The sequence below is a fragment of the Schistocerca gregaria genome, chromosome 9 (genome assembly GCF_023897955.1).
Source record: "Schistocerca gregaria isolate iqSchGreg1 chromosome 9, iqSchGreg1.2, whole genome shotgun sequence".
Lineage (NCBI taxonomy): Eukaryota > Metazoa > Arthropoda > Insecta > Orthoptera > Acrididae > Schistocerca > Schistocerca gregaria.
Genome location: NC_064928.1, coordinates 236212111 through 236235179, shown reverse-complemented (window position 1 = coordinate 236235179; position 23069 = coordinate 236212111). Strand labels below are relative to the sequence as shown.

Below are 23069 nucleotides of genomic sequence, written 5' to 3'. Positions count from 1 at the left end.
ACCCCGGCCGGCGCGATTTTGAAGAATTTAGCAGCTTTTATATAGTTAAAATAATTTAAAAAGGAAGTGTAATGAATGTAGATGAAGTTGGTAGAACTGCTAAAAAACCATTGCTGAAAAAAAGCGTCGATTCTACTTTTGTGTTAACACATGGTGTTTTGTTTACTGTCAACCTAAACTCACTTTCCCATGTCCTGTGCATATGCTCAGTACAATGACTAATCGTGGTCGTAAAAACTCTGCTAACAGTGTTTGTTATATTTGTGATGAATTTGTGCTTAAAAAAATAAAGAAACATTACAGGCTTTGTGAAAAAGGTTTATCTGTCATACTTTGGATCTAAACTTGGTGATCAAGATAAATTTTGGGCGCCGGATAAGGTATGTTATGTGTGTGTTGAAGATCTGAGAAAATGGCCGAAAAAGGAGAAAAAAGCCTTTAGATTTGCTGTTCCTATGATATGGAAGGAGTCTTTAAAACCTGGTGAGAAGAACATTCTACGAAAAAACGACGTAGATCCAAAAAACGTACTCCTACCACCTCTACACATAAAGTTAGGCCTAATGAAACAGTTTGTAAAGGCTTTGCCTAAAGATGGACCATGTTTTAAGTATCGCCACCAAAAGTTTCCACACCTTTCAGGAGCTAAACTAAAAGAAGGCATCTTTGTAGGACCTGTCATTAGAAAACTGATGTTTGATGTTAACTTTGAATCCACAATGACCTTAAAAGAGAAAGAAGCATGGGTATCATTCAAGCAAGTCGTTACAAATTTCTTAGGACATGAAAAAGACGCAGAATATGTTCCTATTATAGCTACAATGTTAAAGAAGTTTATAACTTTAGGATGTTTAATGAGCCTGAAAGTTCACTTTTTGAACAGTCACTTTGATTACTTCCCAGACAAGATGGGAGATGTTAGTGAGGAGCAAGGAGAGCGTTTTCACCAGGACAGTAAAGTGATGGAGAAACGCTACCAAGGACGATGGAACACCAACCGAGAAGTTCAGCAGGCTACTCATCGTAGGAAAAGCTCCACAAGAAGCTTCAATGAAAAAAGAGAAAGAAAATACAAACCAATACCAGCTGACAAGTGAAACCTCTATTAACACATATCATTGTTTTAAGTAGATTACTGTAAATACAAACCAAGCTTATGTTGTAAGAAAGCATTTGATTAATTTCCCCATTTACCGTATAGCATTGGACTTTTTTACTAAGCATGTTGCTCGAAAACTATGGGTGATGCAAAAAACTAAGGCTAGATATGCATTCAGCTCATAAAAATCTATAAAGATCAGCTATCAAAGTAAAGAAAGATTTTTTTCAAAAAAATTTGTTGGCCTGTGTAATCATTGCGTCAAGTGTTGCTTTCATAGTCAGTGATAGTTGTAAATTTTCAGGCACTCCAGTGGCAAAGAAACGTATCAAGTTAAATAAATCTTTTTAACATTCACGTAATAAAGTGAACTAATATCTCATCAGTTGTAGTTCCAATGAGACAGCTCCCCAGGCAATCTAAGAATCCCCAGTTATGGCTGGATGACAGCAGTTTCGTCTGGTCATAACAACCATTATATCGAACACTGAAAGCCCACCATCGTCTTGAAAAATGCTACTAATCTTTTGAAATTTCGGAAGTTTTAACCTGATTTTAGCAAATATTTAGGTATGATGTTTGATAACGCAATCCAATTCGTAATTCCTACCGACGATAGCAGGACGCTCGTAAATGGAACGGGGAACTTCATTTAATGGTTTCTGACTAGTAATGCTGCAGCGTTAATGCATCACTGTGTAATGAGTTTGATCTTGTTGGTACAATGTATTGGAGTCTGTATACTACGAAACTGAGCACCCAGAATAAGAACTTTCAACTCATAATAAACAATCACAAAAATTATAGTCAAGAAACAGGTGTGGCTGTGTCGTTGCTCCGAACTGCACGCGTCGGCAAACTCCAGCTTTAGCGACTTATCTGACAGCTGTAAATGCTACGAAAGACAAGAGGATACTGCATGCAAGATACAGAAGTGCGCACCTTATTGTGGAGAAATAATAAAAGCACACAATGTCCCGCTGTTGCAAGTTCAGACAAAGTGAACCGTGTGATGTAATGAAAAGACGAAAGCTAATGCTAAAAATTCTGTACAAGGTAGATACACCATGCAGTAGATTGCAACTTCGTTCGAATACTACACAAAATTTATCAATAATATCACCAAAAATACAGTAATTCGTGCACATGCCCCACATATAATTATAACAAGAAGAACCCAGAGATGACAGAGGAATTCTGGGAAGATCTGGAAGAAACTACCAGCAAAATCCCCAAGAATCACGTAAAAGTGTTGTTAGGGGATTTCAATTCGCACTTAGCCACGGAAAGAAAATTCCGAAACACGGCAGGGAAACACCCGGCCCACAAGAGAACAAACAAAAATGAAGAGAACTTCATAAATTTCTGCAGGAATTTTGAGCTGAAAATTACCTAAACGCAATTCCAGAAACCACCCAGAAAACTAGTAAATCACCCCAACATTGCTCTAGGAGAACTTCAGATAGACCACGTAGCAATATCCATGAAAAACAGTAGAGAAATAATGAACGTAAGAACTAGGAAAGGAGTTTTTGGGTCTGATCATCACCTTCTCGAAATAGAAGCAAAATTTATACCCAACAGACAAATCAAGAGAACCAACAGACCTTTCAGAACAGATCCAGAGTACCTGCATCTGAACAAGAAAGAAATAAAAGAAGAAATTACGAAAATCAACAGCGACAACTGGACACAACTGTCGGAAAAATGAGAGAACTGATAAAACTGGGGCAACCACCGAGAAAAAGGAGACATCGATGGTGGAACATGACATGCGACAGAGCCATAGAAGACAGAATACAAGCCTGGAAAAAATTTAACAGCCACAGAACACAAGAAAAATGAGAAGAATTCAACACGAGAACAGCAGGTTGAAGGAAGTAGAAGAGTACTTCACCAGAAACAACACACGGAATTTTTACAGAATTTTCCGAGAAAATATGACAGCGTATCAACCTCCAAGCTTATGCTTCAAAAGACAAGATGGAACGCTAGAGACGAATACGAAGAATAACTGTTAAATATTAGCTCGATACTCATACTACTCAAATGTGATGAACCAAAGCAGAGATTACAGTTCACAAACCCAGAACCTAGCCAGAACTCCCAACCCCAAAGCACGAAGAAATAGTGAAAATAATAAAATCATGAAAAATAACAGAGCACCAGGAGCAGATGGGCTGATTGCAGACATACGGAAATTAGGCTATGAAAACATTACACCCAAAATACACAGAAGAATCAAAAACATCTGGGAAACAGAAAAGGTGCCAGAAGAATGGAAGTAATCCCTAATACAACCCCTCCACAAGAAAGAAGACAAAACAGTGCCTAATAACTATAGATGAATTTAGTTACTGCCAGTGACATACAAAATTCTATCCAAAGCTATGTTAAATCGCCTAGAACCTCAGATAGATCCACATATAGGGGAGTACCAAGCAGAGTTCAGGAAGGGAAGATTGTGCAGTGAACAGATCTGGAGCCTGAGAACAATATTAACAATGACAAAGTCCAGAAACACCACAATAACATTTGTTGATTTCAAGAAGGCCTACGATTCCATAGACAGAGAAACACTTTTCAGTAAACTGGAGCCGGCCGGAGTGTCCAAGCGGTTCTAGGCGCTACATTTCGGAACCGCGCGGCCGCTAAGGTCGCAGGTTCGAATCCTGCCTCAGGCATGGATGTATGTGATGTCCTTAGGTTAGTTAGGATTAAGTAGTTCCACGTTCTAGGGGACTGTGAAGTTTATGGGAGAGACCCCCGAACCGTTCTAAATCAAGACAGGAGTGAGACAGGGAGATGGCCTTTCACCCATTTTATTGAACGCAGTTCTAGAGAAAATAATCAGGATATGGTACAAAGAAGTCAATGGGGTAAATACGGGGAGACGCAAAAATAAAACCATCAAGATACAATGTCTGGCCTTTGCAGATGGTATTGCCATCATATCAAATAACAGAAAAGAGCCCAAAGAAGCCCTAGAGACATTACATGAAATCGCAGCCGGACTACAAATTTCGTATGAAAAAATCCAGTACATGTACACAAAATCCACAGACAGAAACCCATTGGTAACAAAGTATGGAAAGATAGCACAAGCTGAAAGTTTCAAATACTTGGGAAAGATTATACAGAAACAGGACTACAAAAGCTTACAGACTTGGATGGAACCATTACAACAAAAGAAGTATTTCCGTTAATGGGAAATTAAGACATTACAAAACAGTATTCTTAACAGAAACCTTGTATGCCTCAGAAAAGACAGTAGTGGGAGGGAAGAACGAAAATCAAGGAAATGGCAAAGCAAGAGAGGAAAATTCTGAGAAAGATCTATGGGCAAGTTCAGAGACAGGGGATCTGGACAAAAAGACCGACAAAAGAACTGTACAAACAGACGGAGACAATTACAAATAACATCAGAAAAAGAAGGGCTAAATTCTAAGGGTACATTTATAGGATGAACGAAAATAGACTGATCAAGAAGATTTTTAACATAGTGATGAGTAATACGATGAAAACTAACTGGGCAAATGAAACCATAGAAGACCTCAAGAAACTAAATATCACCACAGACGAAATAACGAACAGAGAAAAAGACAGAGAAAAAAAATTAGGAAACAGAAATTCGAGGAAACACCAAATGGGAAGAAACCAGGAAAGAAGAGAGGAAGAAGAAACACAATGAATAAATGAGAGATTTTTGGTGAGAGAAAAGAAGGAGACAAAAGAAGTGCCATGAAAATTGATTGTTTTTTAACGCTCTCCTAAATGGGGAATTAACGACAATAATTATAATAATAATTACCAGAAAACAACACATTAAAATCGTTCTTTTCTTAAGTTTAGAGACGATTAAGCTCCAACCAATGTCCAAGGGTGTGATACTTGGCCACGTGGTTCCGATCTCATCACGCAGGAAAACTGGTTTACGTTACAGTTTGAATAAGTTAGACTGTGAGAACTTATTCCCTACACACATGACTCACAATTTTCACCATCAGCAAGGACCGAAAGTGATGTGACTGAAACGTACTTGGTTAAATTAAAAGTAATCAGTGACGTCAGCCAATCATATGGACAGCATGTTGCAGCTGTGGATTTGCATCGCCCTAATGGAAACACAAACGCTGGTCCAAGAGTGCAAGAGTGCCTCTAGAATTTCAGTAGCATTGCCTGTGATTGGCTGTTGCGTGTCAAAGAGTTTGGGCTATGCAAGATACGTCACGCGACTCTGCCTATTCCACTCAGAGCAATGCTGCCTGACAGACTACAATAATTTGACATGAAAACAGAACACAAGTGCCTGGCGCACCTGCACCACCTATTGAAAGGAGTCAGAACGAGCAGCTGACGCCTTTCAGTACAACTGATCTAATACGAAGGAGAATTACCAAAGACGATCAGTTACTGAAAGTTATCAAATTCTGATTGAAAATATTGTTAAATAAAGTATCAGTCAAATCAGCTTTTACAATAACAACACTGCAATTAAAATGCTTATGGCACCTTACAGCAATCCCAGCACCACAGAGTGCAGGTGATAAAAGGTTTACCAACGCATTAGCTTAATAAGCGAAGATTATAAAATAGTGACAGTAAAATTATTATCTGCAGAAGTAATAAATGACTAATATTAACCAACCCACTTAGAAGTTTTCTCTACCCTTGTCTGGAAATTTGCAAACGCTTGAAATAATATACGATATGGTGAATAAATGCAATCTCGGATTTATGGAATTTGTAGCTACACAATAAGCTTTCGACAATGATGGACCTAACATTCACTTTGAAGTTCTGAAGCCACAGTCATCTACAAGTAGAAGAGATACCACACTGCAGCTGAAATAATAGAAGGAGTGAAAGGGAGAGATAATTTAGAACATAGTGTTACTCAATATACACAGAGAAACCATCGAAATAAACTGACAGTACACTGGAAAAGGGAGTAAAGTTCCGGGAGAAGAAATAAAAACTGTGAGTAGATTACATAATTCTGACGTCAACGACCTAGACATCTGTTGAACGGAACGCATAGTGTTCTGAAAAAGAGGTTATAAGATGAGCATCGAGGAAAGTAAACCAAAGGTAACGAAGATTGCTCGAATTAAGTCTGATTAGGAACTGAGACGCTGAAAATACACTGAAAAAAATTCGCAACACCGAAAAATTATTAAGGGAGAGTAATGAAATTTTGCGAATGAAGTTGTCTAAATAACGTATTTAAGTAATTAGCCTAGCACAATCACAGATTAATAATCACCAGAATGTTGAATTCAAGGATGCAAACGTGCATTCATTGTGTCTTACAGTCGCCAGATGTCAGTTTGTGAGATGGAGTTCCATGCCTTCTGTCAAGCCGGCCAGAGTGGCCGAGCGGTTCTAACCGCTTCAGTCTGGAACCGCACGACCGCTATGGTCGCAGGTTCGAATTCTGCCTCGGGCATGGATGTGTGCGATGTCCTTAGGTTAGTTCGGTTTAAGTAGTTCTAAGTTCTAGGGGACTGATGACCTCAGATGTTAAGTCCCATATTGCTCAGAGCCATTTGAACCATTTTGAGCCTTCTGTCAGTGCAGAGGCAGTTAATGCTGTATGGGGTTGGAGCTGTCACCAGTTGATGCCCCATTTGCGCTCGATTGCAGGGAAGTCTGGTGAACGAGCATTCCAAAGCAACATGTCGACACTGTAGCGCATGCTGGGCTACAGCAGCGATATGTAGGCGAGCGTTATCCTCACGGAAAATACCCCAGGAATGCTGTTCAGGAACGGCAGCAAAACAGGTCGAGTCACCGCACTGACGAACAAATTTGCAGGCAGGGTCCGTGGGACAACCACGAGACTGCTCCTGCTGGCATCACTCGAGGTGTAGGTCCAGTATGTGTGGCACGCAGGCAGGTTGGCTAAAGGTCCTCAACTGGACGCCTAACCAACACAGGGCCGTCACTGATATCGAGGGAGCGCCAGCTTGAATTAGAAAACAGAACAGAAATCCACTCTGTCTTCCAATGAGCTCTCGCTGAATTGGCAGTGGTTTGGGGACAGTGGAATGCACGCTATTGGCATCCGTCTGAGATCTGTCCTTGAAGTAAACAATTTGCTACAGTTCGCTGTGACACTCCGATGCCAATTTCTGCTCAGATTCCTGTTACATACGCAATTACGATACGCCATAGCCATACGCCGAACACGACGGGCTTCCATCTCGGTAGTGCCATGTGGTCGTCCAGACTAGTCTTCTTTCGACCGTACATTCTCGTGGCCACCGCTGCCAGCAATCATGTACAGTGGCTACATTCCTGCCAAGTCTTTCTGCAGTCCCGCAGAAGGATCATCCAGCCTCTCGTAGCCCTATTAGGCGACCTCGTTCGAACTCAGTGAGGTGTCACCTTAAGTGCATTCTCGACTAACACCAACTCACCACGTCGTCTCAAAAATAACTAATGCTGAGCTCAGTTAAAGCTTATACTTAAATCAAACCTGACTTGCATTCTCATAGTGGCTTTACTAGCAGACGCCAAGGTAGCCGAGAGCGCTAAATGCGCTACTTACTGGACTCGGGTAGGCCCGCCGGCCCCAGATGGAATCCGCCCAGCGGATTAACGACGACGGGCAGTGTGCCGGCCAGCCTGGATGTGGTTTTTAGGCGGTTTTCCACATCCCACTAGCTGACTGCCGGGCTGGTCCCCACATTCCACCTAGTTACACGGCTCACAGACATCTGAACACGTTCGTACTTTTCTGTGGATTACACTACTCGGAGACAGTTGAGGTCCATTAATTCCGTCCTGGGAGGTGCGGGGTGGCGCGAGGTAGGGCATCCGGCCACCCCTCAATCTAAATTTGCCAAATCCGTTTAACCATGCCGACCCTGTTAGATGCGGGGAAAAGGCACAAGCGAGAGCGAGAGAGAGAGAGAGAGAGAGAGAGAGAGAGAGAGAGAGAGAGAGAGAGAGAGGCTTTACTAGCACCGCTCTTATGCGACTGAAGCGAAATTCGAACAGACATCATCTTTCATCTGTAGAAACAGTGAAACCTACTTTCGTGTTGGTCTGGTGTCGCGATTTTTTTCCTGTGAGTGTGGTATATGCTGTTGGGACAGTAAAACGACTGACGACAGCAGTAGTAAGTGAGCAAGAGGAAGATTACAAGGGCATATAGAATGTGTAATAAAGAGGTATTGACTTTGATTGGGGAAAAGGAAACTTTATGGCACAATGTGACTAGACGAAGAGATCAGTTGATCAGTTGGAACACATCCTGGGCCTTCGAGGAACAGTGTGATACCGGAGGAAATTGTATGTGGGTGTTTCAGGGGGTGTATTGTAGATGGAAATAAAGACAGGTTCAGATGAATGACTGGCGCAATAGTTATACAGCGATAAAGATTTGTGCGTGAGCCGTGGTAAAAATTGCTGTTTTGAAGAGCGCGCCGCAGCGCGTTGTGTGAAGCAGTCGCCCTCCGTTTCTGGCGGTGGCGCCGCTGTGGCAATCGCAGCTATGGTGTCTCCCTCTGGTGGGAAAGGGGAAAGGCTGCCTGTTCACGTGCATTTAAGGGGCGCTATGAGCTCGGCAGGGGAGTCTGGGTCAGCTTGCTAGTCTTCTCTCGTACGCATTTGTTAGGCAGTTAGCGTCTGTCTGTCGTTAGTAGCTGACTCTGTCATGTTTGTCGGATTTGGTGTGTTAACGAATTGCTTGAAGTGTAACGGTCTAATTACTGAAATATGTTTTGATCTTGCCTATCATCTCGAGAGGCGGTATCTGCGTACTCTAGAGCATCTTAACTTGTTTGGCCAACTTTGTAGAATTTTATATAAGATTGCATTCCATGGGCTTTTATTTAAATGATCATTATAGTATATGAAGTTGCCACCCTTTCACCGTAAGATTTTTCTTAGAAGTTAAAATGAAGTTGCACCTTCGGTGATAAAGTTATTATTTTAATTTTTAGTGTTTTGTACCATTTCCATCCCCTAAAGGGGGGTGCATAGTTTGTGTGCTTGTGTACATTGTTGAAACTCTTAGTTTAAAGTTATCTGTGTGTTGCAGATTTGCACCAGTTTAGTCCTTCAGAGGCTGTTGCGAGCGGCTGTGTCAAAAGGGAGCGGCAAGGTTCTCTGCCGCCCGAAAGCTCATAGAGTCAAAACTTGTTTCTCTCTGCCTCTGAATAAATTGTAATTTTGATATTTAGAGGGTGCTTTCTGATTATAATTTTAAATCTGCTTCTTTTGATAATGCTTTTAGGCACTATCAGAGTGAATAAAATTCCCATTTGTCAAAAGGAATTTGATTATGATTTCATCAGTTACTCCCTGGCAACTACTTCCATGCTTACATAGTGTGATTAAATGTGCTAATGTTCTTGATGAATCGCTAGTAAATAAAATAAATTCTTAAGAATATTCTTTGAAAATACATCACGGTTCAGTGCGCATTAGAGTACTGTAGTGAACTGCATCAAGCAGGTCTTGCGATTAATGACCGTAACGGAAACATTAGCTATGTGCGAATCCTTTGGAGACAATTCTCAGTTTGGCAGACTGGGCTCACCGCATTTTGGGTAGGTGACTATCCAGACGTCGTCCGGCCTGACCTCGAAGTCGAGCACTCTCTGAGCGATGTCCATGTAGAGTGTGGGCATGACGCAGCCGGAGGGCGACAGCCTAACGTAGTCCTGGTTGTAGGGGCCGGTGATCTTGCTCAGGAACTCCCGCATCCGTGGACTGTCCACCGGCCCCGCCGAAAGCGACATCTCGTCACGCGTCGCCTCGCTCCCTGCAAGCAATTGGTACAGCTGTGACTAGCCCTTCAGTAGCTGTTAAGGAAAAAAAAAAAGCATTGAGATTACAGTAGGCCTTATACCCATCGTGCAAATAGAAACTTCAACAGTGTTTCTCGTTAATGGAGGTCCACAATGTACGTGACATATTCAGAAAGTAAGTGTACCGATTGGCGACTCCATGGCATGTTGCGTGCACCACGATCAAATAGTGGATAGAATTGGAAAGAAAATCAGCATTGGCCGTATTTTCTTGTTTTATCGTCAGCAAAATCGATTTTCGGTCACTTAGTGACCATCCTCAGTGCTGTAATACACAATTAAAATTGATAGGCACTGGTATCAAGCTATAACCACAAGCTTAGAGCGATCACATTATGTAATAAGGCCAATGCTAATTTTCCTTCCAAGTAAGTGTGCTGTGACCATAGCGGGCTGTGGCATTTTTTTTTTTAAGGACTGGCAACACTGTGTGGTAGTGGGGGAACCCCATCATGAGGTTGAGCGTTGCAAGAGCGCAGCAGTATGTAAACTCATGTTGTGGAGTCGAGCTGCGTGAAAGATGTGGGGGAGAAATTCCACCAAGTGAGAGCCGCTTCCTACTAGTCGGAAGAATAAGACTCCCTGAAATTTTTTCGTGTATCAAAACAGCTCGCAGCGGAGGTGCTATGGACAGCACGAGAAAGCTGAAGTGCAATAGGGACTTTAGTGGAGGCAGAAAAAAAATGTCCGTGACGAACTGAGGTGTGGAAGACTTCCCATTCTGAATCATGGTGCAAAAATTGGAGGAAATTGTTCGCGAAGACCACCGATTGACACTGGATAAAATTTGTGCGATGTTTTCACAACTCTCCAGCAGACCTCAGAAACGCTAGGGTACCGGAAACTGTGTCCAAGACGGTTCCCAAAAGATCTGACGGAGCAGCACAAGAAAAATCCGGTTAACAGCAACTGCAAATTTCCTGAGCGGCTTGAATTGGGAGGCGAGGACTTTCTGAGCTGTACTATGACAGAATATGAAACAAGGGTGGCCAATTACACGCCTGAGACAAAAAGACAATCCTCACAATGTCGTCACACAAATACCACATGCGGGCTTTCAAATAAATATTGAATGAATGTCCCCCAACTATGTACCTTCCGCCTCAGAGTTGCGATATTGAAGTTTTGGGTGGTTTCGTTGTCTAGGGGCTGGGGCACGTAGTTGTCGCATGACAGGCCAAACACTGCTGAGTCTACAGTATACAATAAGCATACGCACATGAATCGGATGGTCGAAGGTTTCTATCACTCGGCAATTGCGAATTATGAGTGGAACATACACTCCTGGAAATGGAAAAAAGAACACATTGACACCGGTGTGTCAGACCCACCATACTTGCTCCGGACACTGCGAGAGGGCTGTACAAGCAATGATCACACGCACGGCACAGCGGACACACCAGGAACCGCGGTGTTGGCCGTCGAATGGCGCTAGCTGCGCAGCATTTGTGCACCGCCGCCGTCAGTGTCAGCCAGTTTGCCGTGGCATACGGAGCTCCATCGCAGTCTTTAACACTGGTAGCATGCCGCGACAGCGTGGACGTGAACCGTATGTGCAGTTGACGGACTTTGAGCGAGGGCGTATAGTGGGCATGCGGGAGGCCGGGTGGACGTACCGCCGAATTGCTCGACACGTGGGGCGTGAGATCTCCACAGTACATCGATGTTGTCGCCAGTGGTCGGCGGAAGGTGCACGTGCCCGTCGACCTGGGACCGGACCGCAGCGACGCACGGATGCACGCCAAGACCGTAGGATCCTACGCAGTGCCGTAGGGGACCGCACCGCCATTTCCCAGCAAATTAGGGACACTGTTGCTCCTGGGGTATCGGCGAGGACCATTCGCAACCGTCTCCATGAAGCTGGGCTACGGTCCCGCACACCGTTAGGCCGTCTTCCGCTCACGCCCCAACATCGTGCAGCCCGCCTCCAGTGGTGTCGCGACAGGCGTGAATGGAGGGACGAATGGAGACGTGTCGTCTTCAGCGATGAGAGTCGCTTCTGCCTTGGTGCCAATGATGGTCGTATGCGTGTTTGGCGCCGTGCAGGTGAGCGCCACAATCAGGACTGCATACGACCGAGGCACACAGGGCCAACACCCGGCATCGTGGTGTGGGGAGCGATCTCCTACACTGGCCGAACACCTCTGGTGATCGTCGAGGGGACACTGAATAGTGCACGGTACATCCAAACCGTCATCGAACCCATCGTTCTACCATTCCTAGACCGGCAAGGGAACTTGCTGTTCCAACAGGACAATGCACGTCCGCATGTATCCCGTGCCACCCAACGTGCTCTAGAAGGTGTAAGTCAACTACCCTGGCCAGCAAGATCTCCGGATCTGTCCCCCATTGAGCAAGTTTGGGACTGGATGAAGCGTCGTCTCACGCGGTCTGCACGTCCAGCACGAACGCTGGTCCAACTGAGGCGCCAGGTGGAAATGGCATGGCAAGCCGTTCCACAGGACTACATCCAGCATCTCTACGATCGTCTCCATGGGAGAATAGCAGTCTGCATTGCTGCGAAAGGTGGATATACACTGTACTAGTGCCGACATTGTGCATGCTCTGTTGCCTGTGTCTATGTGCCTGTGGTTCTGTCAGTGTGATCATGTGATGTATCTGACCCCAGGAATGAGTCAATAATGTTTCCCCTTCCTGGGACAATGAATTCACGGTGTTCTTATTTCAATTTCCAGGAGTGTATAAATTTATAAATGAAAGATTGCAATTAAATAAAATCTGCTGGTACTATCTTACCGACTTTAAATGATGAGTTCGATAGTAGAAGTACTTTTGAGAATGCGGTATATTTCTGCAAAACACTTATATATAAGTTGAATAATAGGGAAAGAATAGATTCCTACTGTACGTAATTAGTTATGAATGACAACACAGCTCGCGAGATATTCACTTCCAAACGCACACTACGTCTTCACTGTAGAAGCCACAAAACTCACAGGTGCACAATCGGCACTCCAGAGTATTTCTATCTGCCGCGACCACGCGCAAACCGCTCCACACTCCCCACGTCTCTCCCGCGATTGGGCGTCCGTCGCGCCGATACGTCCAGCGCTCTCGTGTCCTGTGCTGTCCTCTCCAGAACTGCCGCACTGCTCATAACTACCTCGGGTACTCCACAGACACGATCGCTGTGACTGGCTAGAGTGCTTCCGCCCTGTCTTCAAGCCAACGCCCACTCACAAACATAATGAAACATACGAAATGCTGGAGTTACATTTAAATAGAAATTTAAAAAAAAATATTCCTACGGCTGGACCATAAACACGCTGTAACACACATTATTAGATACATAAACAAATTAAATGAACATATGTCAAAGGAATAGAACAAAAGGTAGGCCAGTAGCCTAATATCTCTGTGCTTTCTAAAACACAGTAAATATTTAACCAATTTCTTCATGAATGGTATCTATCGGATATAAACAAAGACATATATGAATAAATATATTTATGAGCATGCTGCTACCGTTTTTTCGTGTAACCTGGCGCGATCGATAGTAATAGGCCATTTTGACCTCCAATAACTTATGTACTATTCAAGTTACATGCCTGTAATTCATACCAATGTAGTTTTACACTAATAGCTTTCTAAATACATGGCTATCGACAAAATCGGATGACGTTTTTATATTTTGGAAATTCGTTGCTGAGTGTTACTTGTATAATTTACCTTCAAATACTAAACTTCAAACTAATAGAGATATTGAAAGTCTGATTACACCATCAGAATCGTCGTGCAAATAATAGTACCGCACATGTTTGTTTTTGAGGTATCATGATTAATCTGGCTGCTATTAATTTCTATACGAACTGTGAAATGTCTGCCATTAAGGCTTCACAAAGTCCGCCATCTTTGGCACTCCCGGCATAGACATATCCGTAATCGACACAAAGCACCGTCCTCGTCACAGCGGAATTCCCAGCCACGCGGCTGGACCACGCGCTGGGGCTACCCCTCTCGCCCGGATAACGTTCGCCACCACGTGTTTGCTTCCGGGCCCCGGCTGGCGCCACAATTCGCCCGTTACCTCGCACCCATTAGACAAAAAATTCAAAAGCACAATTCCGAGCAAATGCAGCGTGAACTGAAAAGGGGCTGAAAAGATATCATTTTGGTCGAATTTATGCATCAGGGGGAGGCTATCAATGCACGACGGTATTGTAAGATCCTAAGAAAACTTTAAAGGATCACCCAAAACAAAAGAAGGCGAATGATGACGAGAGGAGCGTGGGTGTTGCGCGACAGCGCCCGTCCTCGCACAGCCTCAGCCACCAAAGCCACTCTTGGATTCATTTGGTGGAAGTTTTGAACCACCGTGACTTAGCTCCTTCAGGTTACCATATTTTGGCATCCCTGGAGGGACGTATGAGTGGAATTAAATTTTAAACCGACGAGCAGCTACAGGAACAAGTTCTGAAGTGGAGGAAGGAACTGACGGGGGAGTTGTTCGAGGAGGCCATAAAGATGATTGTGCCACGGCTTACCAAAGGTACTGAACGAGATGGCGATTATAGTCAACAAGCTTACCAACAATGTCACGTAAATGCTTTAAAATCATTTTTTCTACGAGAATGTAAAAATCTGGTACACTACCTCCTTGACTGCCTCGTACAAATAATAGGTCCAGCGTACGCGCGGTGTACTAGTACGTCTTTACACCGCGTACGCTCTAAGGATCAAAAAATGAAAATACTATTTTTCAAAAAATGACTATCACATATCGTCTATGATAAAGTGACAATTATGAATACCAATTATTGCCTGATTTTGTCAACAGTTGAAGAAGTAATTAACAAATCAAATTTTTATGCACTAAGTCCCATACGGCTTATGTGTCATTTAGCATTAATCCGGCAAAATTAGTTCTTTAGCTGATGACACATTTTTTACAACAAAATCCAAGCGCGTTGGCACACTTTTGGGTTGCCGAAGGTATGGGGCACCGGGTTTCTACGCAGGTCACGGATTTCCCGTAAATTATGGACTGGTAGTTTGTGGATTAATAATGGATCAAAGACTAAAGAAAAATCAAGACACGTTCATAGGATTTGTCCACCAGGAAAAAGCGCTCGACAACGTAGAATGGTACAACATGTTCGATATTCTGAGGAAAACAGGGTTAAGCTGTAGGGCGAGAAGGGTAATGTACAAAATGTACAAGAGCCAAAAGCGAACAATAAGAGTGAACGACCAAGATGGAATTGCTAAGATTAAAAAGGGTGTAAGACAAGGATGTAGTCTTTCGGCCCTACTATTCAATCGGTACATCAAAGAAGCAGTGATGGAAGTAGAAGAAAGGTTCAGAAGTGGAATTAAAATTCAAGGTGAAAGGATATGAATGATACAATTCCCTCATGACATTTCTATCTTGAGTGATCTGGCGTATGCAATGAACAGTCTAATGAGTACAGAATATGGATTCAGCGTAAATTGAAGAAAGACGACAGTAATGAGAAGTTGCAAAAATGAGAACAACGAGAAACTTAACATAAGGATTGATGGTCACGAAGTAGATGAAGTAAAGGAATTCTTCTACCGAGGCAGCAAAATAACCAAAGACGGACGGAGCAAGGAGGACATCAAAAGCAGACTGGCACTGGCAAAAAGGGATGTCTTGGCCAAGAGAAGTCTACCAGTATCAAACAAAGGCCTTAATTTGAGCAATAAATGTCTGAGAATGTAAGCTACAAGCTCTGGCAACGGTGCAGTGAGAGAGAGGGTGAGCAAGATAGAGAATGGGGAAAGTGATGAAACACAACACACTGAGTAATAAAGAAAGAAAAATGTGTAACTGGCAGAAAACAGGAGTATAAGATACACAGTTTGACGAAGAGAGAACTGGCCGTATACGTTAACTTTTTCGTGAAAGTGCACAAGTTTGAGAGATGGAAGTGCCCACCTTTCTATTCAATTGAATTGTGCTCAAAATGCCGGGTAGCTTATTATACAGGTGGGCTGCACCCACAGAGAAGGAGTTCGCTAATGTTTTTGTGTTACTAGAAGAATGCTGAAGATTAGATGGGTAGATCACATAACTAATGAGGAAGTATTGAATAGGATTGGGGAGAAGAGAAGTTTGTGGCACAACTTGACCAGAAGAAGGGATCGGTTGGTAGGACGTGTTCCGAGGCATAAAGGGATCACAAATTTAGTATTGGAGGGCAGCGTGGAGGGTAAAAATCGTAGAGGGAGACCAAGACATGACTACACTAAGCAGATTCAGAAGGATGTAGGTCGCAGTAGGTACTGGGAGATGAAGAAGCTTGCACAAGATAGAGTAGCATGGAGAGCTGCATCAAACCAGTCTCAGGACTGAAGACCACAACAACAGCAGATAAGCAAGAGCTCGAAATTCAAGGTGATGGGTATTTAGTCTTTTATGCCAATTACCGGAGTGCATGCGCGCTGAGGAGTCCATGAAATGTTCATAGTATATGGTTTATTGCTAGTTACGTCACTTGTCTGGCATTAGCTGCGCTAACTGGGCGTACGAAGAACTAACCTGGTCAGTTTGGCGGGTGTCGGTTTCGGTTTTAGTTCTTTTGCAACTCCCATTGATCACAATCGTGACAACTTGTCGTGATGTGGAATGTGACTTTACGCCTCCAAGTGAGACACGTTTTCAAGAAGAAAACGTTCATATAGGAGAGAAATGATTTCAGTTTGCTTTGAGACTTCCTTTATCTGCCAGCACCTTTCATTCGCAAAGGAAATGGAATTACGTCGCCGTATTTTTGTTACTTAATTGTAAATTAGCTATTTTTGTTACTGTATTTGTGGAATACAAAAAATGATAACGTGCTTGCCTCCCATGCAGGTGGCCCAGGTTCGATTCCCGTCCGGGCTGTAGATTTTCTCCGCTCGTAGATTGCGTGCTGTGTTATCCTTTCATTCTCATCATCAGCGCTCAAGTCGCTTAATGTGGCGTCGACTGAAATAACACTCACACTCGGCGGCCGATCTTTCCCGGATGGGGCCTCCCAGTCAACGATACCATTAAATTTTTTTCTTAATCGAGCCTCAAGGTAGGACGCAATCAATTCAAAGACTTTCGTGTCGCACTTGTGAAAACACATATTGGCAAACCCTGTATCAAGTGCATTCTATTTAAAAATTAAAGGGTTTCTACACTATGTAATCAAAAGTATCCGGACACCCCGAAACACATACGTTTTTCATATTAGGTGCATTGTGATACCACCTACTGCCAGGTACCCCATATCAGCGACCTCAGCGTTGATTAGACATCGTGAGACAGCAGAATGGGGCGCTCCGCGGAACTCACGGACTTCGAACGTAGTCAGGTGATTGTGCGCAACTTGTGTAATATGTCGGTACTCGAGATTTCCACACTTCTTAACATCCCTGGTCCATTGTTTCCGATGTGATTGTGAAGTGGAAACGTGAAGGGACACGTACAGCACAAAAGCGTTCAGGCCGACCTCGTCTGTTGACTGACAGACCGCCGACAGTCGAAGAGGGCCGTAATGTGTAATGGGCAGACATCTATCCAGACCATCACACAGGAATTCCAAACTGTATCAGGATCCACTGCAAGTACTATGACAGTTAGGCGGGAGTTGAGAAAAGCTGGATTTCACGGTCGAGCGGCTGCTCGTAAGCCACAAACCACGCCGGTAAGCGCCAAACCATGTCTCACTTGCTGTAAGGAACCTAAACATTGGACGACTGAACTGAGGGAAAACGTTGTGTGGAGTGACGAATCACGGTGCACAGTGTGGCGATGCGATGGCAGGTTGTGGGTATGACGAATGCCCGGTGAACGTCATCTGCCGGCGTGTGTAGTGCCAACAGTAAAATTCGGAGGTGGTGGCGTTATGGCGTGGTCGTGTTTTTCATGGAGGGGGCTTGCACCGCTTGTTACTTTGCGTGGCACTATCACAGCACAGGACTACACTGATGGTTTAAGCACCTTCTTGCCTCCCACTGTTACAATTCGGGGATGGCGATTGCATCTTTCAACACGATCGAGCACCTCTTACTAATGCACGGCCTGTGGCGGGGTGGTTACACGACAATAACATCCCTGTAATGCACTGACCTGCACAGAGTCCTGACCTGAATCCTATAGAACACCTTTGGGATGTTTTGGAGCGCCGACTTCGTGCTCGGCCTCACGGACCGGCATCGATACCTCTCCTCAGTGCAGTACTCCGTGAAGAATGGGCTGCCATTCCCCAAGGAACCTTCCAGCACCTGATTGAAAGTATGCTTGCGAGAGTGGAAACTGTCATCAAGGCTAAGTGTGGGCCGACACCTTATTGAATTCCAGCATTACCGATGGAGGGCGCCACGAACTTATAAGTCATTTTCAGCCACTTTTCCGGATACTTTTGATCACATAGTGTATGTTTATAAATGAAAAGTGGTGTGTCTAGACGTATTAACTAGCAATTTTTTTTATGATTCCCCATCTTATCTTAAGTAGTTAGTAGTTCCTACTGAAAACTGGCTAACTAACTAGGTAAGAAACTGAAATGGTAGAACAATCTTGTAGGAAATGCCTGTCATTATTCTACATAAATAAGACATCGAGGCTGCAGGAGTAGAGGAAAAACCGAACAAGTGCGGGCAGGTTCCGCGCTGGAGGTTCCGTACAGACTTCATTATGTATTCAGGCAGTCCGTGTGTGGGTTTGGATGAGCGAGTTTGGGAGTGTCAAAATAAGTAGTACACATGGACGTACCTTTTGTTTGCATTAACTTAGAAGCTTACATTTTTTACACCGTCATGGGACCGAAGACATTAGTATTTGACATACACTTCAACTTGATACTCATCCTGATCGTGAGAAAAAGGCGTCTTAAGATGACGGACAGACAGACGGGCTATAGAGCGATCATATTAGGGTCCCAACTGAGATACGGAACCCTAAAAAAGTTGAATTATTCAAGATATAAATATCGAAGAGATTTTGCAACTGTATCTCCTTACGTTACTACACCGATGCAGCTAACATAATTGTTCCCTGAAGGGAGGAAGATTACAACACTAAGAGATGTATAGTGCATGAGATCTTCCATCCAATCATTTTGTGATGGTCTGGCGGCATCAGACAGCGCAGATCGCAATGAAACTACTGAAGAAATCAAATATTGGGTATATTCTTTGCAGTTTCCAAGCTCCCTAAGTTTAATTTTGAAATTATTCATTTGAAGCACTAACTTACACTGTTAAAATCATGTATATGTTGAAAAGTATAACAAGTGTAATTAACTGGCTCGAATATATGGAAGAGAACTCAAAAAATTGATTAAGTAAAAACGTATTTTGACATATCCAGTTACTGTTAAAACCTTACTTTACCCAAATTTAGTGTGTGTGCGAAACCATTCTCTGGACTAAACCCCTCAACTGTTAATCTGCAATCTTTGCCAGCCGTAAGCGATTTGATTGAACTACTTTTCTCGAAAGTTTCTATTCAACGCTATTACATTTCTTCCAATTAGAATAAGCCTGTAAGGAAATTTTTTTGTGTTCATACGTTCGCCTTTTTGCCCGCTAAACTCTCCCGCCCATTGATAGTGACCGGGCCAAATATCTCACGAAATAAGCGTCAAACGAAAAAACTGCAAAGAACGAAACTTGTCTAGCTTGAAGGGGGAAACCAGATGGCGCTATGGTTGGCCCGCTAGACGGCGCTGCCATATGTCAAACGGATATCAACTGCGTTTTTTAAAATAGTAATCCCCATTTTTGATTACATATTCGTGTAGTACGTAAGGAATTGTGAATACTTTAGTTGTACCACTTTTTTCGCTTTGTGATAGATGGCGCTGTAATAGTTACAAACGTGTAAGTACGTGGTATCACGTAACATTCCGCCAGTGCGGACGGTATTTACTTCGTGATACCGTTTACCTACTGCGGGAAAGGTCGACATCGTGTTGATGTACGGCTATTGTGATCAAAATGCCCAACGGGCGTGTGCTCTGTATGCTGCTCGGTATCCTGGACGACATCGTCCAAGTGTCCGGACCGTCCGCCGGATAGTTACGTTATTTAACGAAACAGGAAGTGTTCAGCCACGTGTGAAACGTCAACCACGACCTGCAACAAATGATTATGCCTAAGTAGGTGTTTTAGCTGCTGTCGCGGCTAATCCGCACATCAGTAGCAGACAAATTGCGCGAGAATCGGGAATCTCAAAAACGTCGGTGCAGAGAATGCTACATCAACATCGATTGCAGCCGTACCACATTTGTATGCACCAGGAATTGCATGACGGCGACTCTGAACGTCGTGTACAGTTGTGCAACTGGGCACAAGGGAAATTACTGGGCGATGACACATTTTTTGCACGCGTTCTGAATAGCGACTTAGCGTCATTCACCAAGAGCGGTAACGTAAACTGGCATAACAAGCACTATTGGGCAACGGAAAATCGACGATGGCTGCGACATGTGGAACATCTGCGACCTTGGCGGGTTAATGTATGGTGCGGCATTATGGGAGGAAGGATAAATGGCCCCTATTTTATCGATGGCAATCTAAATAGTGCAATGTATGCTGATTTCCTACGTAATGTTCTTCTGAAGTTACCACAAGACGTTTCACTGCATGAAAGAGTGGCGATGTACTTCCAACATGATGGATGTCCGGCACATAGCTCACGTGCGGTTGAAGCGGTATTGAATAGCATATTTCATGACGGGTGGATTGGTCGTCGAAGCACCATACCATGGCCCGATGGCCTGCACGTTCACTGGATCTGACGTCCCCGGATGTCTTTATGTGGGGAAAGTTGAAGGATATTTGCTATCGTGATCCACCGACAACGCCTGACAACACGCGTCTGCCCATTGTCAATGGGCTCTGGAGGCAAAAGGAATAACATTCGTACGTCAACATTTAGTGATGTGGTAACCATTATTTTAAAAATGGTTTCTCCACTAATCGCAGAGTCCCCACTGAAGACCACCAGACTTTGAGTTGTTTCTCAAATTGAAGTAACAACTACATGAAAAACATTTTGATACAACTGACAAAGCTACCGGTGAGGTGGCCCAACTAATCAAACAGCTCAACAGTAGAGTTGCCCTATACGGAATACAAAAGTTGCCAAAAGTTTGGGACGCCATCATAAGCCATAATAGAGGTTATATAGAAGGGCTTTGTAAAATAAATAATTTATCTTACAGTCTGCAGATCTTTTGAAATGACCCTCATAGAAAATGTGTTTTGTAAAAACGTCCTCCACATTTAAGGAAAATCCCTGATAAGGGAAAAAAATTGAGTCCTCCGAGATTCGTTAAGAAGGGGTTTTACTTTTCCAGAACTAGTTTGCTACCTATGGTTTCAAAATTATTATTATTCTGGTAGTAATTCAGGGTTTTCTGATACCTGTGGTGTTAAGTGCATAGAGGAATTTCTATTTCACAGAACTGATTTATGGTCAAAATTTTATACAACAATGTGTTTGAAGATTTTGACCATACTTATAAACCTTTCCTATAACAACGTAGAACTGATTCAAAATGCAAATTTTCCTGATTGCAGAAATTTTTTGGTTTTACCTAATACAAAACAACTCTGAAATTATTTTAACTGAAAGGATTCCTTTGGTCATACAAAAAATGAAATAAGGAATACTTTTTTTATTTCGCTCCAAAAAAGTAAGATCTGAACGACATTAAAAGAATATGGAAATTTATTTTCATTATATTAGGCTGTTAACCAAAATTATGTTAGCATGAATTGTGTGGAATAAGCCCAAGTAAATAATTTTTGAAGTACTGGTATAAATACACTCAAACTTTTACTTTGTTTAGAGCTGTGAAAGAAGCTGGAGCATGGGTTGCACAGTACAGTAAGTATCAGAAAGTAATGCGCTGATGTAACTATCACATGACATGGTGAACTGCACTTGCCACACTGTGGACTGAGACTTGGTAAAAAACCTTTGTGATATTTCTGTCCATAATTCTACTTAAGAATCACATGGCAGCAAATTAATATTTTTGTATTAACTACAACTGTTTCAATGTGTCAGCTTTTGGACCAATGTACTGATCATATATATATTATTTCCCCAAGTCAATATCCCTTTATCTCAACTACATACTAATCATACAGGGATGGATGAGGTATCGTTAGAAAGGTTCTTTAGCCAGTTTCTAACATTGTGTGCCAATTTTGCACTAGAACTTATTGTTTGTGAAAAATTTAAAAATGAAAGACTTAATTATCATAGGCAAAAGGGCATCATGGATATCCGGCTTCATATCTATACTGTACAAAGCTAACTTATTAATCCTGACTGAGAAACTCCCTTTTCGTATAACCTTCTAACCAATACTATTTTATAAACTGGATAATTTGTGTTTGTAACAGATAACAACAATGACTACTGCAGTAGTCCATTATCTCTACCCATTGGACAAGCTGACTTTTCTATATGAAGATACTTTCCAACACGACAAATAGTTTTCATTGTTGCCTTTAACTGTGATTTACTTACTGTTTTTTTTTTGTCATCAGTCTACTGACTGGTTTGATGCGGCCCGCCACGAATTCCTTTCCTGTGCTAACCTCTTCATCTCAGAGTAGCACTTGCAACCTACGTCCTCAATTATTTGCTTGACGTATTCCAATCTCTGTCTTCCTCTACAGTTTTTGCCCTCTACAGCTCCCTCTAGTACCATGGAAGTCATTCCCTCATGTCTTAGCAGATGTCCTATCACCCTGTCCCTTCTCCTTATCACTGTTTTCCCCATATTACTCTCCTTTCCGATTCTGCGTCGAACTTCCTCATTCCTTACCTTATCAGTCCACCTAATTTTCAACATTCGTCTATAGCACCACATCTCAAATGATTCGATTCTCTTCTGTTCCCGTTCTCCCACAGTCCATGTTTCACTACCATACAATGCTCTACTCCAGACGTACATTCTCAGAAATTTCTTCCTCAAATTAAGGCCGGTATTTGATATTAGTAGACTTCTCTTGGCCAGAAATGCCTTTTTTGCCATAGCGAGTCTGCTTTTGATGTCCTCCTTGCTCCGTCCGTCATTGGTTATTTTACTGCCTAGGTAGCAGAATTCCTTAACTGCATTGACTTCGTGACCATCAATCCTGATGTTAAGTTTCTCGCTGTTCTCATTTCT

General features: G+C 43.0%; 1 protein-coding gene across 2 annotated transcripts in view; it reads right to left on the bottom strand.

The window, feature by feature from the left end:
• Positions 1-23069, bottom strand: part of LOC126292249 (luciferin sulfotransferase-like) — a 165634-nt gene that overhangs the window by 35658 nt on the left and 106907 nt on the right. For both annotated transcript variants that reach the window (XM_049986148.1, XM_049986147.1), the window contains exon 2: positions 9651-9875. In XM_049986148.1, the coding sequence (XP_049842105.1) occupies positions 9651-9852 (202 nt within the window). In that variant the 5' untranslated portion in view covers positions 9853-9875. The remainder of the gene's footprint in view (positions 1-9650; positions 9876-23069) is intronic.